The sequence below is a fragment of the Rhinolophus hipposideros genome, assembly GCF_964194185.1.
Source record: "Rhinolophus hipposideros genome assembly, chromosome: 4".
In the NCBI taxonomy this organism is placed as follows: domain Eukaryota; kingdom Metazoa; phylum Chordata; class Mammalia; order Chiroptera; family Rhinolophidae; genus Rhinolophus; species Rhinolophus hipposideros.
Genome location: NC_138050.1, coordinates 8,410,455 through 8,422,988, shown reverse-complemented (window position 1 = coordinate 8,422,988; position 12,534 = coordinate 8,410,455). Strand labels below are relative to the sequence as shown.

The window sequence follows — 12,534 nt, the reverse complement described above, 5'->3', positions numbered from 1 at the left end:
GAGAAAATTGCAATTTAAAGAGGTTAAGTAATTTGCCCAAGGTCACAAAAGTAATAAGTGGAAACTTGGCACTAGACCCCAGGCTATCTGAGCACAGAACAGAACTCTAGACCACAGCCATGCCTTAAAATAGCCGTGCCTTTCTGATATCACCACTGTCTCTTGTTGAGAAATGAAAACTAAGTAGTAAGACAATAGAACGTGTCTCTCACTTCCTGTTGGTAGCTGGTCCTCAATTTAACGAGCGCTAGACGGATTCCTGTTCATTCGAATTATTTCTTTTAAGACTGTAATTTATGTTATTACATGATAAATTACATGTAAATGTAACTTAATAGCCAAAGGATACTCGTCCAGACAAAATAATTTCAGCAGACTTTTGTACTTCCCTGATTAACTTAAACCAGATTTTTTTTATTATGAGCCAAAAATTGCATTCTTATATTTGAACCAGACATCTTATTCGTAGTCATAAATTTACCGGATCAGAGCATCATTTTTTAATTTTAATTTTTTAAGTGACATTTATTTATTCAGCAAATATATGCTGCATACCTATCATATGCCAGGCATTTTGTTAGGGGAGAGACATACAGTGATACATAAGACACAGTCCTCTTTGAGCTTACGAATGAGTAGGAAAAGCATACCAGTATATAGTTACATAATATGGACATGTACGTATACAATATAGAATTGTGCTGGATGCAAAAATAGAGATATATACAAAATCCTAAGAATGATTCTATGGTTTAATTCCAACTGATAATAGACATCACACCCAGGTACTTACTTAGGCTGGTGGTAATGTTTTAAAAGGTATTGGCAGTTTAATTTGATTAGATATTTTCTGTAACATGAAAAGACAATCAGTTTGTTTCTTACTCTGATGCTATGTGGAGAGAAATGGTTTAGTCTGAAGATCTCAGCAGAGACTATAAATTAATCCTTTGTGTTATTTTCATATTGCCTCGTATCTTTTGAATGCTTTAAATGTTACCTCATGCAAACCGAGAAACATTTGCCATTTAAGTTCCCGCAGTGTTTTTTCCACCCCCAGAAAGCACCTTTATTTATATGCAGTTTATAGGGGCACCGAGAGTAAAGTGTATATAATATAAAGGAGGGGAGAGAAAGACAGTGATGAGGACCTTAGCAATTAAAGATCCACTAGAGAAGAATTTGGATGCTCTCTGTGAACTGTAGACTGCAACCAGGATGGGTTATTATAAATATCCAATGCACATATCGCTATGGGGATGTTGTCACAAATAAAATAGACCTAGAGAGCAGTCCAATGAAATTTTGATGTATAACTATACCAAACTGAACTCTGTCTATGTATGTACATTAGAATGGCCACGTTCTCACTTCAAGGAACTTACTTTTGATTTCTGTTCTGGTTTTGATATATGAAACGCACAAAAACGTGACCTCCCCTCCCCCCGACTGTTGTTTCAGGCGACCCGGGCAGCCATTACGCAGCACTGCACTGACCTTGGAAATTTGTTGGGCAAGGAGAACGACGTGGCCCTCATCATCGATGGCCACACCCTGAAGTACGCGCTGTCCTTTGAGGTCAGAAGAAGCTTCCTGGACTTGGCGCTCTCCTGTAAAGCTGTCATCTGCTGCAGGTAGGTGTGTGACATTCATGTTCTGATGTGTCTGGATCTTGTGTGTATAGAAAAGAAGTCAATGCACAGGAATTCTAGGGGGAAAGTTGTGTAAAACAGGCAAAACCAAAATACAAATTTAACTGCCTATTCACAGATTTCATGGAAGGCAGTGTAGTGGTTTTTATATTTGTGGTTTGTTTATTGTCTTCTGAGAAGATTAAAGAAGAGCCAGATTCTTCAGTCAGAGTCACAATGGGGGATAAACTGGAAAAACTCTGCCTCAAGTCGGTGTGGGAAGTTCGACGGGTCCTACTACCTGCTTTTTCCTTGGTTCTGGATGGCCGAGCTCAACTTCCAGAACCTGTGGGATTTGGGCGCCTCTTTTCTGAAGTAGAGTGGGTATTTATTCTTCAACAAGGAGCGTTGGTCGGGTCCCTGCTATGCCAGTTTTTGTGTTAAGATCTAACTGGAAGGCTTTGTTGGCTTTTCATGAAATCTGGGAAGGCTTTTAGGGTGGGTGTTGTTACATCCCATTGACTACTGGCCATATGAAGTCCAGTTCCGATAGAGATTTGAAAGTCAGAATTATAAAGAAAATTAACTACTAGGGAGCTGAGTGGCACCACCTCAGTGGTTCAGTAAATAACTTGAAAGGTGAGAGGAGAGAGAGCTTTCCATTTCTGAAAGCACCGTGCTCAGATAATACTTGGTACAGGATTAAATGCTCTGTAATGCATATTACTGGATTAATGATCTCATCTGTGCCTGCTCTTGTATGTTATGGTTACACACTTTTATACCTTGTTTTTCATTTTTACATTGCTTTCCTTGATATTATCTCAGAAGCCAGTTACCAGAATACTTTTAACGTCCTCGCTGCATTCGTCTTTAAAGAACGCCTGTTGTGGGTTTGAGCAATGTCCCTTTAGAATAACCAGTTGTCATGTTGATAAGATGGCTTTGCCGTTTCTGCCTAGTGACATCATCTGCCGTGCTTCTCTTTCTACCCACACCTCTCACAACACTGCCTGTTTGGGATACCCAGCAAGTCTGAGCAAAAACCCACAGCCCTGACTTCAAGACAGTTGTCTCTCCCAGGTCTTCTCAGCCTTGCTGCCCATCCTCCCCCCCCCCCCACCGGTTCCTACCCGAAACCAAAGAATCTGTTCTCATTTCCCCACAAATACACCTCCCAACCCAGAACCCTGAATTGTCTGTCTTCACATAACGATAATTCTCTGTCATTTTATTCTGCTGTCCTGATCTCGTTTCTCAATGTGTAACATGCCACCAAAGGCTGAGGGGGGCTGGAGTGGCTGAGCCGTGGAGCTTCCATGGTGAAAGGAATGTTGCTTTTGTGCCTGTGGTTGTAGGATGTTCAAGGACCCTGGGGGTGAGGAACAAATTCAGATGTATTTGAAACAATAAATGAGAACCTTTTGTTCCTTTTAAGTCGGGAAACTTGTACAGCTATGAGGGAGCCTGGGATAGTGAAGAAAGACCAGAGCATCTGGAAATAAAGTACCATGATCCTGTTTTTGTGATGGCCTCCCTCTCTCTTTTTTAAACAACTTATTGAGATATAATTCACATACCATACACTTCACCCATTTAAAGTCTATAGTTCAATGGCTTTTAGTATAGGCAGTTTTGTAACCGTCACTACAACCAAGTTTAGAATATTTTACTCACCCCCAAAAGAAACTCTCTTATCCATTATCAGTCAATCCCCACCCTCCACCCCACCCCCACCTCTAAGTACTAAACAACCACCAATGTCCTTGCTAGTCACTATAGATTTGCTTATTCGGGATTTCATATGAATACAGTCACGTGAGATGTGGTCTTTTTCTGGCTGATTTATTTCACTTAGCGTAAGTTTCATCCAGGTTGTAGGATGTATCAGTACTTCATTCCTTTTTATAGCTGAATAATATTCCATCGTATGGATATACCACATTTTATTTATTCATTTTGATTAACTTTTGAATTGTTTATACTTTTTGACTATTATGAGTAATGCTGCTGTGAAGATTCATGTACAAGTTTTTGTGTAGACATGTGTTTTCATTTCTTGAGGTGCTGGGGTCAGGTGGTGACCCTATGTCTACCCTTTTGAGGAACTGTTATATTGGTTCTTAAAGTGGCTACACCCTTTTATGTTCCCACCAGCAATGTGTGAGTGTTCCACTTTCTCTCCATCCATGATAACACTTGTAATTATCGCTCTTTTCGATTGGTTAGCCCAGTGGGTGTGAAGTGGTATCTCATTGTGGTTTTGATTTGCATTTCTCTGATGGCTAATGATGTCGAGCATGTTTTCATGTGCTGATTGGTCATTTGTGTATCTTCTTTGGAGAAATGTTTATTCAATCCTTTGCACTTTTTTAAATTGGATTATTTTTAATTACTGAGTTGTAACAGTACTTTATGTACCCTGGATACAAGTATCTTGTCAGATATATGATTTACAGATATTTTCTCCCATTCTGTAGGTTGTGTTTTCACTTTCTTGATGGTATAGTTCGCAGCACCAAAGATTTTAATCTCGAAGTCCAGTTTGTTTGTTCTTTTTTTTTTTTTGTCCCTTGTGTTTTGGTGTCAGATCTAACAAGCTCTCTTTTTCAAACAGCTGATACTGTACTTTCTTCCCAGGGCTCCATTTGGGCAGCTTAGATGAGGGACAGGCAAATGGCAAGAAGGATAGAAAGAGTTGTGGGGAGGTACTTTTTCCTCATATTTTCCCCTTGGTGCCTATGTGGTGAAGTTGCTGCATAGGTGATTCCTGGCTTCTGTGAGGTCCTCAGCACCAGAAATTGTTACTGTCCCACCCAAAACCCCGAGCCATGGTGAGAAAGCCACTCTCCCTGCCAACGGCCACGTTGTTCAAGGAGCCCTCAGGCACTTGTCAGTGAGCAGAAATGAGCAACAGCAGCAGAAACAACAAGAAACAACACGGAAAAGTCTGGTAAACTGTAAATCAAAGCAAATGTGCTCTAACCTCATAGTTTTTCAAAGGGAAATCAAAACGAGTCCATTCGGACTCTCAGGGGAGAGGCAGGAATGCCTTCCAGGCCCTACATGCTGTTTTCCTGCCAGGTGCTTGATACGAAAGAAAAACATCTTTTTCCCCTTCTTACTCTGGCTGCTTTCAGAGAGCTTTGTGTGTCACATAAAGCTGTACACTTAAAGCCTTCCCAGGAAGGGGTTCAAACTGGAATTGGCACAGAAAGAGGAAATTTCAAATTAAATACTGTTATTGTCTACAAAATAGAAGCACTAATTGAGAAAAAGAATCCAGATAATGCAGCACTTACCGCTCTAGGAGACATTTCTTGGCTGGTCTCACACTTAATTTTTTTTTAATTTTAACACATATTAAGAAAAAAAAAGCGCTTGTGTACTGCAGTTGTCCTTACTAGTCACTAAGAATTTAAACTTAAGTTAAATTTAATATGTGACTTCAAACATAAAGTTGACCTTAACACTCACCTTTCATCTTTCAAAGGTAATAGCTGTAAAAGTTACCCTTTTCTCTAATCATAGAAGAAGATCATTTATTTCAGAAAATAACTTTTCAGTGCAGTCAGGCAGCATTGTCTCCCATAAGTACTGATGCAGAGACTGGCAACTGTTGTGTAAAAATGGATTAGTACTTTTAAACTGCAGCAATTTTTTAGGTAGTGAAAAGAGGGCAAATGTAAGACTTTGTTAAATAGTGTGCTAAGATTAGAATGAGATAATTTTGCTAATTGGACAATGGTACACCCAAATATTTTCCATGTGGTTAAAATCCTGGAAAGGTCTTAATATTGGCAGCAGCACAGTTACCAGTCAGTCCTCTGCTGCAGTTTACTGCTCTGTCTGGCAGACACACCGACACGTTATTTGATGAGGTATGAGTGGGTTAGTCCAATAAGATTTTTATTGAGGGCTTGATATTTGCATTGTACGTTCCTAGGTGTCATGGGAGAATAGAGAGGCCAGACATGGTCTTTGCTGTTTAAGAGCCAATAATGAGTTTGAGTATATTATAGAACTTGCCTCTCCCCTACTTCTTTGCATCTCACGTATACCCCAACTCCTTGAACGAGGCCCTCGGTGAAGCTAGCAGACCCCAAGTGTCCAGTAGCTCCCATCTTGCCATATACAGCAGACTCTCAATTTCTTTCTTGAGTCTTCCTCCGCATTTGGTGTCGATGGCTCCCCCTTGGATTCTCTTCTGTTTCTGTCTTCTCCCTAGTCGTGTGTCTCCCTATTTTCGGTCCTCTCCCTCGTGCATTCCATCTGTTCTTATGGCCTTGTTTGCCTTCTACTAGTGATTATCAATACCAGCTTTATATTGAAGCATCTGGAGAACTCTATACAGTTTTCTTTCTCAGAAAGTTAAACATGGAATTACCTTATAACCCAGCAAATCCACTCCTAGGTATACACCCAAAAGAATGAAAAACAAGTAATCAAACCAATACTTGTGTGTGTATGTTCATTACAGCACTATTTACGGTAGTCAAAAGGAGGAAACAACCCAAGTGGCCATTGGTGGATGAATGGATAAACAAAGTGTTGTATGTTCATGTGATAGACTATTATTCAGCCCTAAAAAAAGGGATGAAATACTCATACATACTACAACATGATGAACCTCAAAAACTTACCTAGTAAAAGGAACCAGTCACAAAAGACCACATATGATTATATTCATAGGAAATATTCAAAATAAGCAAATCTGTTCAGACAAAACCGATGAGTGATTGCCAGGGGCTAGAAGGAAGAGGAATGGGGAACAACTGTTTAATTGGTACAGGGTTTCCTTTGGGGGTGACAGAGCTGTTTTAGAACTAGATAGAGGTGAGGGTTGCCCAACACTGTGATATACCAAATGCCACTGAATTGTTACAACTTGAAAATGGGTAGTTTTATGTTTTGTGACCTTTACCTTAAAAATATAAACTCATGAAAAAAAGAGTCCATCCATTTAAATGAAAAGATTGTTGAACGAAAAGAATGCAATGTTGAATGAAAGTTTCAATCATTTGCATGAAATCTCTGTTGAAAGAAAACAAGTGGAAACAATCCTGATTGCCAGGCCCTACCCCACAACAATGAGATCAGAACTCTAGGCATTTTGCAAACTCCCCACGTGATTCTCGTGAATCGTTGGGGTTGAGAGCACAGATGACTTCTCCAGGCTGCGTATCCAGCACAACCCCTTTCTTGAACCTCCAGAACCATGGGTCCATCTACATCTGGGACTTTTTCACACTGACAATCTTTGCGAAACTTGCATTGAAAATATGTAAACTGAGTTAGCCTCAGTTTACAACCACCTCAACTGTGCGTTTTATCGTTCTTCTGGCCTTCCCCACTCTCTTCTGAGTTGCCAGAGCCTTCTAGTCACCTCACAGGTATGACGTTCTATCTAAGGAACTTGTAGAGAGACTAAACCATATCAGCAACTATTGGATTGAGCTCAGAAATTGTGGTCTCTTAATTTGTTGATCCTCAATAAGTATTGTCTTTGTTTTAATAAATGGGGAAATAAAGGCCTCAGAAAAATTCTCTCCTCTAGCCCATGGCTCCAGCTAGTAAAGGAAACCTTAGCCTTTTATCCGAGATCTGAAGACTGTCAGGACCTCCCCTTTGAAGTCACGTGGTTGGCTGTACCAGCTAATTCATAGTCACATGTTCATTACTGGTAGTACTTGGAGTTTCTAACAAAAGTTTTTGCTTTTAACGTATTTTTTTAAGCTGTAGAATTTGTTGAAACCTATTTAGCATAGAGTCTTGTAGCATTTGTCATTCTCCAAAGGGGTAAAAGTCACGTAGAAAATGTATAAACCACTTTTGATTTATTCAAGAAGGAGGTCTGTTCCCTCTTCCCTGTTTTCCTTTACTTAGAATGACCATCTTTCACTTTTCTCATTTTTCCTTTTTCTTTGAAGGTATTTTTGTCAAAATAGAGATACATTTTGTAGGTGCAGATGCAGGGGTGGGACTTTGACCTCTTGAAACCATCCCGAAAATGTAAAAGTTAATGCGTATCATGAAAAGAGTCATGAAAGAATCATCAGGGTCCCTTGTGAGGAAGTTGGTGGATGGCCCCACCACAGCTCCCGGCAAACACAGGTGATGCTCACGCCCCCCCCCCCCCCCCCGCCCCATGCCCCACTTTGCAGACATGATTTATGGCTGTATGTCCCCGGGCGGGAGATGGAGTGAAAGGAAAACACCACTGGATGTGCAAATTAAGGGTTTCAGAAGGGCATCATTTATTTTCTCGGATGTGTTTAGACTTCTGTCTTTCAGGGTAGACTCAAAGATAAACATGTATAAACCTACTGTGATACCACAGAATTAAAGACAGGCAAGAGGCAGAGCGGGCAGCATGAATGTTCCTAAAAACTTTTTGTGTTTATTTTTCTAACTCGGAGAGTGATTTATATTTCTTGTAGAAAAGTTAGAAAATACAGATAAGCAAGAAGAAAGAAAACAGAATTCACAACCCCACCCACGAGAGTTCATCACTCACTGTTAGCATTTCGTGTTTAAATCTAGACCTCCTTCGGTTTGAATATGTTTTAGTGGAAGAGGGTTAGACCGGTCACAATATGTGAAGTGAAAAGGCTATAAACAGTTTCTATGTAAAATAGTAATAGAAGATATATATATTTTAAAAAGCTTCATCGTGTTCTGCTATGTGAAAACACAGTAATTAGTTTAATTTATTTCTAGTTATTGGATATTCCAGTTAATTGAGGGTTTGTTTGTTTACTGTTACAAACATCAGTGTAGGATTTTTATAGCAAAATCTTTGCAAAGACACTTGATTTCCATAAAATATGAATGGATTCAAGAGTAAGCAACATAGAAATTTGCAAAAGGGTTTTTGCCCTTTACCTAAGAAAATGAAGTTTTTTTGCTTAGAATGCGAGAGATGTGGTCAGTAGTTTACTTCCTGCTGGGACGAATGTGTTCTCCTCTGGTTAGTAATCATAGCCTTACCAAGAGAAGGGAGCTGTTGAGAGATTATTTTGTGGTACTTATATGAGCAGAATCTAAAAGGAAATCAACACGGACTGACCTACTGAATAAAAATGCCCAGCATTTTAAGGCACTGACATTATATCCTTCCCAGAGCTGGCTTAATCTTATAGCCATTTTCAAGATCCTCTTAAGCCTCTGACTCAGTTAGACTGCATCCCCAAACCTGTACATCTGTCCTACCTTTAGACTACTTAGCATAGAACAGAACCGGCCCTTCTAATCTTAGCTGCAGCTTAGCTTTGTACATTAATGAGGCATGATGGATCATGGGAAATCTCAGAACGTTATGTATTTTGTGTGTGGTATCTTTCAGCCTGTGAACCACGCACAAGAATCATATCAAAACAGAGTTCAGACACACTAATTAGAATTGTACCACCGATCGTGTTTTAGTTGGCCTCCACATTGGTAGGGTTCCAATCATACACTTGCAAAAATAAAACTTTTCTTCAGTTTCTTTCATGATGTGATACCTCAGCATCATACATGTTTAGCTATAAGTCAGCTTCCTCCTTTGACATTTTATCCCAGAGAGTATTAACTTGTCAAAGTTGTAAGCCTATCCTTGGGTTGTTTGTACTACGGCATAGCGTGTGTTTGCCCATTTGTTGATTGAACGCAATTAAAGTAGACTTTATTTTTGAGAAGGTTTTGTTTGTTTGTTTGTTTGTTTAGCCTAAAATGAATGCCATTATTTGAATGATTACAGCAATTTATTTGGTCCTAACTGACCTTATTGTTACTCTGCTAAAGATGAATGTGCTCAGATCTAATGCTTAATGAAAGTAATTTTCAAAAGCCCAAGGTTTAAAAATGTTTTATCATCCACAGGTTTTACCAGTATTTCTCTAGAATGAAAATTCTATTGATGTCAATTTTGTACCATATGAAAAATGGCTTATGGTAACCATTGTAAAGACCGGCATATTGGAGACTTGGAGTATTAGTCTAAAGTAGAAAAAAGAATCCCTTTCTAGGTAATTATTTCTAGCTTAGGGGAAAAAAAATTGTGAAACTTTTTGAAATCAAAGCTAATTTTGATGAGGACTTATGTTTGGAAGTGAAGGACTATTTTCATCTTAAATGACTATTGCAGGAAATAATTTACACCAATCATTTTGCAAGATTAACTTTTGACTAGTAGGGATTTCTGATTTTTTTATTTCCTTCCAGCTAAAAGTTATATATTATCTCTATTTATATGTAACTCCTCCAGGTGAGAAATGGAAAACTAAATTAAGCTGTCCACTTTGTTGCTTTGTCCTGAACTAGCAAAATAATTTGGCAGGGAGATGTAGTACACGTGGTAAAATATAGGCAAATATTTTAGTATAAGATTGAGAATCTGGGAAGCTCTCTTTTAAGAAAATCTGCAGGACATAGGGAATATAGTCAATAACATTGTAATAATTATGTAATTATGTATCACCCCAGACTTAATGGGGTGATCACTTCATAAGGGATATAAATGTCTAATCACTATGTGGTATACCTGGAACTAATATATTATTATATGTCAAGTGTAATTGAAAAATAGATTTAAAAAAAAAGTGCTCTAAGTAATTAAAATTAAAAGATGGCATGTATGGCATGATAACATGACAGAAATATCTACCAGGGGCCAGTTAATAATAGGGTTTGTTCTATAACAATATGCTGAGTGACTGGGAACACATCTCTTGGGAAATTTTGGGGTGTTGGTTATAAAATTGGTGTTCTATGACTTGTCTTCTTTAGTAGAACTGTCCTTTGGAACAGTTCTGAAATGTGGTTTCAGTTCCCTTCAGTTGATGATCTTCACACCTGTGTGCCTGGGTAGAAGCTCAGATATAAAATGGACAACATTACTCTAATAATTATGGTGACAGGCTCTGCATGATCTTCTATCCATCCACTCTTCTCCTTTCAACACACTGGGACCCATATGAGAGGCCAGAAGAGCTCACAGACATGCCGCTTTCCAAGTTTTTTCCCTGTGTTTTTCCCTCCCCCCCTTTCGTGAATGATTAATTCATCGGTGCATGTCATTTTTGACAATACTGTTTGCCAAATGAAACAGGATAATATTAGGTCAAACTGTGGGTCCAAAATTCTGAAGTGGAAGCTCATGATAGTTGGCATCTTTCCTGTTAGGAAAACAAACCAGAAAGGGAAGAGTCAGGAATAGAGCTTAATTAAACACGTGGAATATGTCATGAATATTTATGTCCCCAAGCCTTGCCTTCTGATGGTATTTGCACTTAAAGCGCTTTCAGTTCTTTTCTCCTATGAAGTATTTCAGAATGTGTTTCATTAGTACAAGGTGTCACGCTAACTTTGATTAGGAGAAAATTCCACTTCTCCCAATAACATTGACACCTTGCTGATTGAAAGTATGCAAAATAGCTCTTACGTTAATTGGTCTCAAAGAACATTAGGTTTTCCATTTTCCTGTCTATACATCTGACACCTTCTCTTATTTATCAACTCCTGAATTATTGGTGCTTTTGCTTTCCTGATTTTGACAGCCAGTATTCCTCGTATGACTCTGAAAACTATAAGGAGCACACTACCCTGGAAGCTTTCCTGTCCTCCATTTTGAACATGAAGCACCAGGGTCACTGTTAGCAACTACAGATGGATTGCAGCCTTCTCCATTTTAGTCCAAATAAGGCACATAATTAACATATTCAATTTGGTTAGTTTGGACTGCCATCACCACAATCCCAAAGATAATAAACATGTCTATCACCTCCAAAAGTTTCCTTGTGTTCCTTTGGGTTTGTTTTTATTTTCTTCTTCATCATCATCATCTTCATCTCCTTATTCTTCTTCGTCTTCTCCTCCTCCTCCTTCTTTTCTTTTCTGACATTATAAGAACACCTAGCATAAGATCTACCCTCTTAATAAATTGTGAAGTGCACAGTACCTCATTGCCAACTACAGGCATTGTACTCCTCTTATTATAACTTATTATAACTGGAACTTTATAGCCATTGAACAATCGCTCCGCATTTTCCCTTTCCCTCACCCCCTGGTAACCGCCGTTCTGTTGCCTACCTCTATGCCTCTGACTATCTTAGATGCCTCATACAAGCAGAATCGTGCAGTATTTGTCCTCTTGTGACCGGCTTATTTCACTTAGCGTGCTGTCTTCTAGGTCCATGAATGTCACAAAGGTAGGAAGGCCTCTTTGCTTTGAGCCTCTCCCATTCAGTTTCTTACTCGGTTCACTTTAGAGAGGAAACAGATGACAAGAGAGGAGCGTTCCAGTGTTTTGTTTTTCAGAATTCTTGATATTATACTTATATTTAGTCCCACTTAGAGCTACATGTAAATTGTCCCCAGGAGATATGTCAGTTTGATGGAGCTAATGTAAGTTGCCAAGTCTTGGAAGCCTGGGCTGGGTTGGTTTGAGTTTTATGACTGGCGATTTCTAAGCTTTATTACCACTGTCATCTGTAGAGCTTTGCCGGGTCAGCAGAGACTGAGAGCTTCTGCTGAAAGATTTGGTTTCTGTTGTTTCTGGTTAATCAGCTAACAGAGCTCTGTCAGAGTTGCAGGGCTGAACTGTCTCCAGTGGCTTAGTTCCTGACAGGCCAGCAAATGAGGGAGAGGCAGGCAGACAGACAGACAGACAGAAAGCCACTCTCTCCCCCGCCATCCCCTCAAAATCTTGACACCTGGGTCATCTGAGAAAAACAGAGCATGCATTTTTCTCTTACTAAGCAGTTATTCATAGTGATATCCTTTCCCCACTCGGACATACCAGTCATTAAAGACCAAAGTAAATATACCAGCTTGAAGATAATCCTTTCACAAATATACAAGTGCCGAGTTAAAACCATCTGTCAATCATTGGTGCATTTTTCCATACTTTTATTTGTTTTAA

At 39.2% G+C, this 12,534-nt stretch overlaps 1 protein-coding gene across 1 annotated transcript in view; it reads left to right on the top strand.

Moving 5' to 3' along the window:
- ATP8A2 (ATPase phospholipid transporting 8A2) overlaps positions 1-12,534 on the top strand; it is a gene marked incomplete at its 5' end in the record, with an annotated part of 553,717 nt that overhangs the window by 275,549 nt on the left and 265,634 nt on the right. Inside the window, one exon of the mRNA XM_081046135.1 lies at positions 1,462-1,634. Coding sequence (XP_080902261.1) covers positions 1,462-1,634 — 173 coding nt within the window. The remainder of the gene's footprint in view (positions 1-1,461; positions 1,635-12,534) is intronic.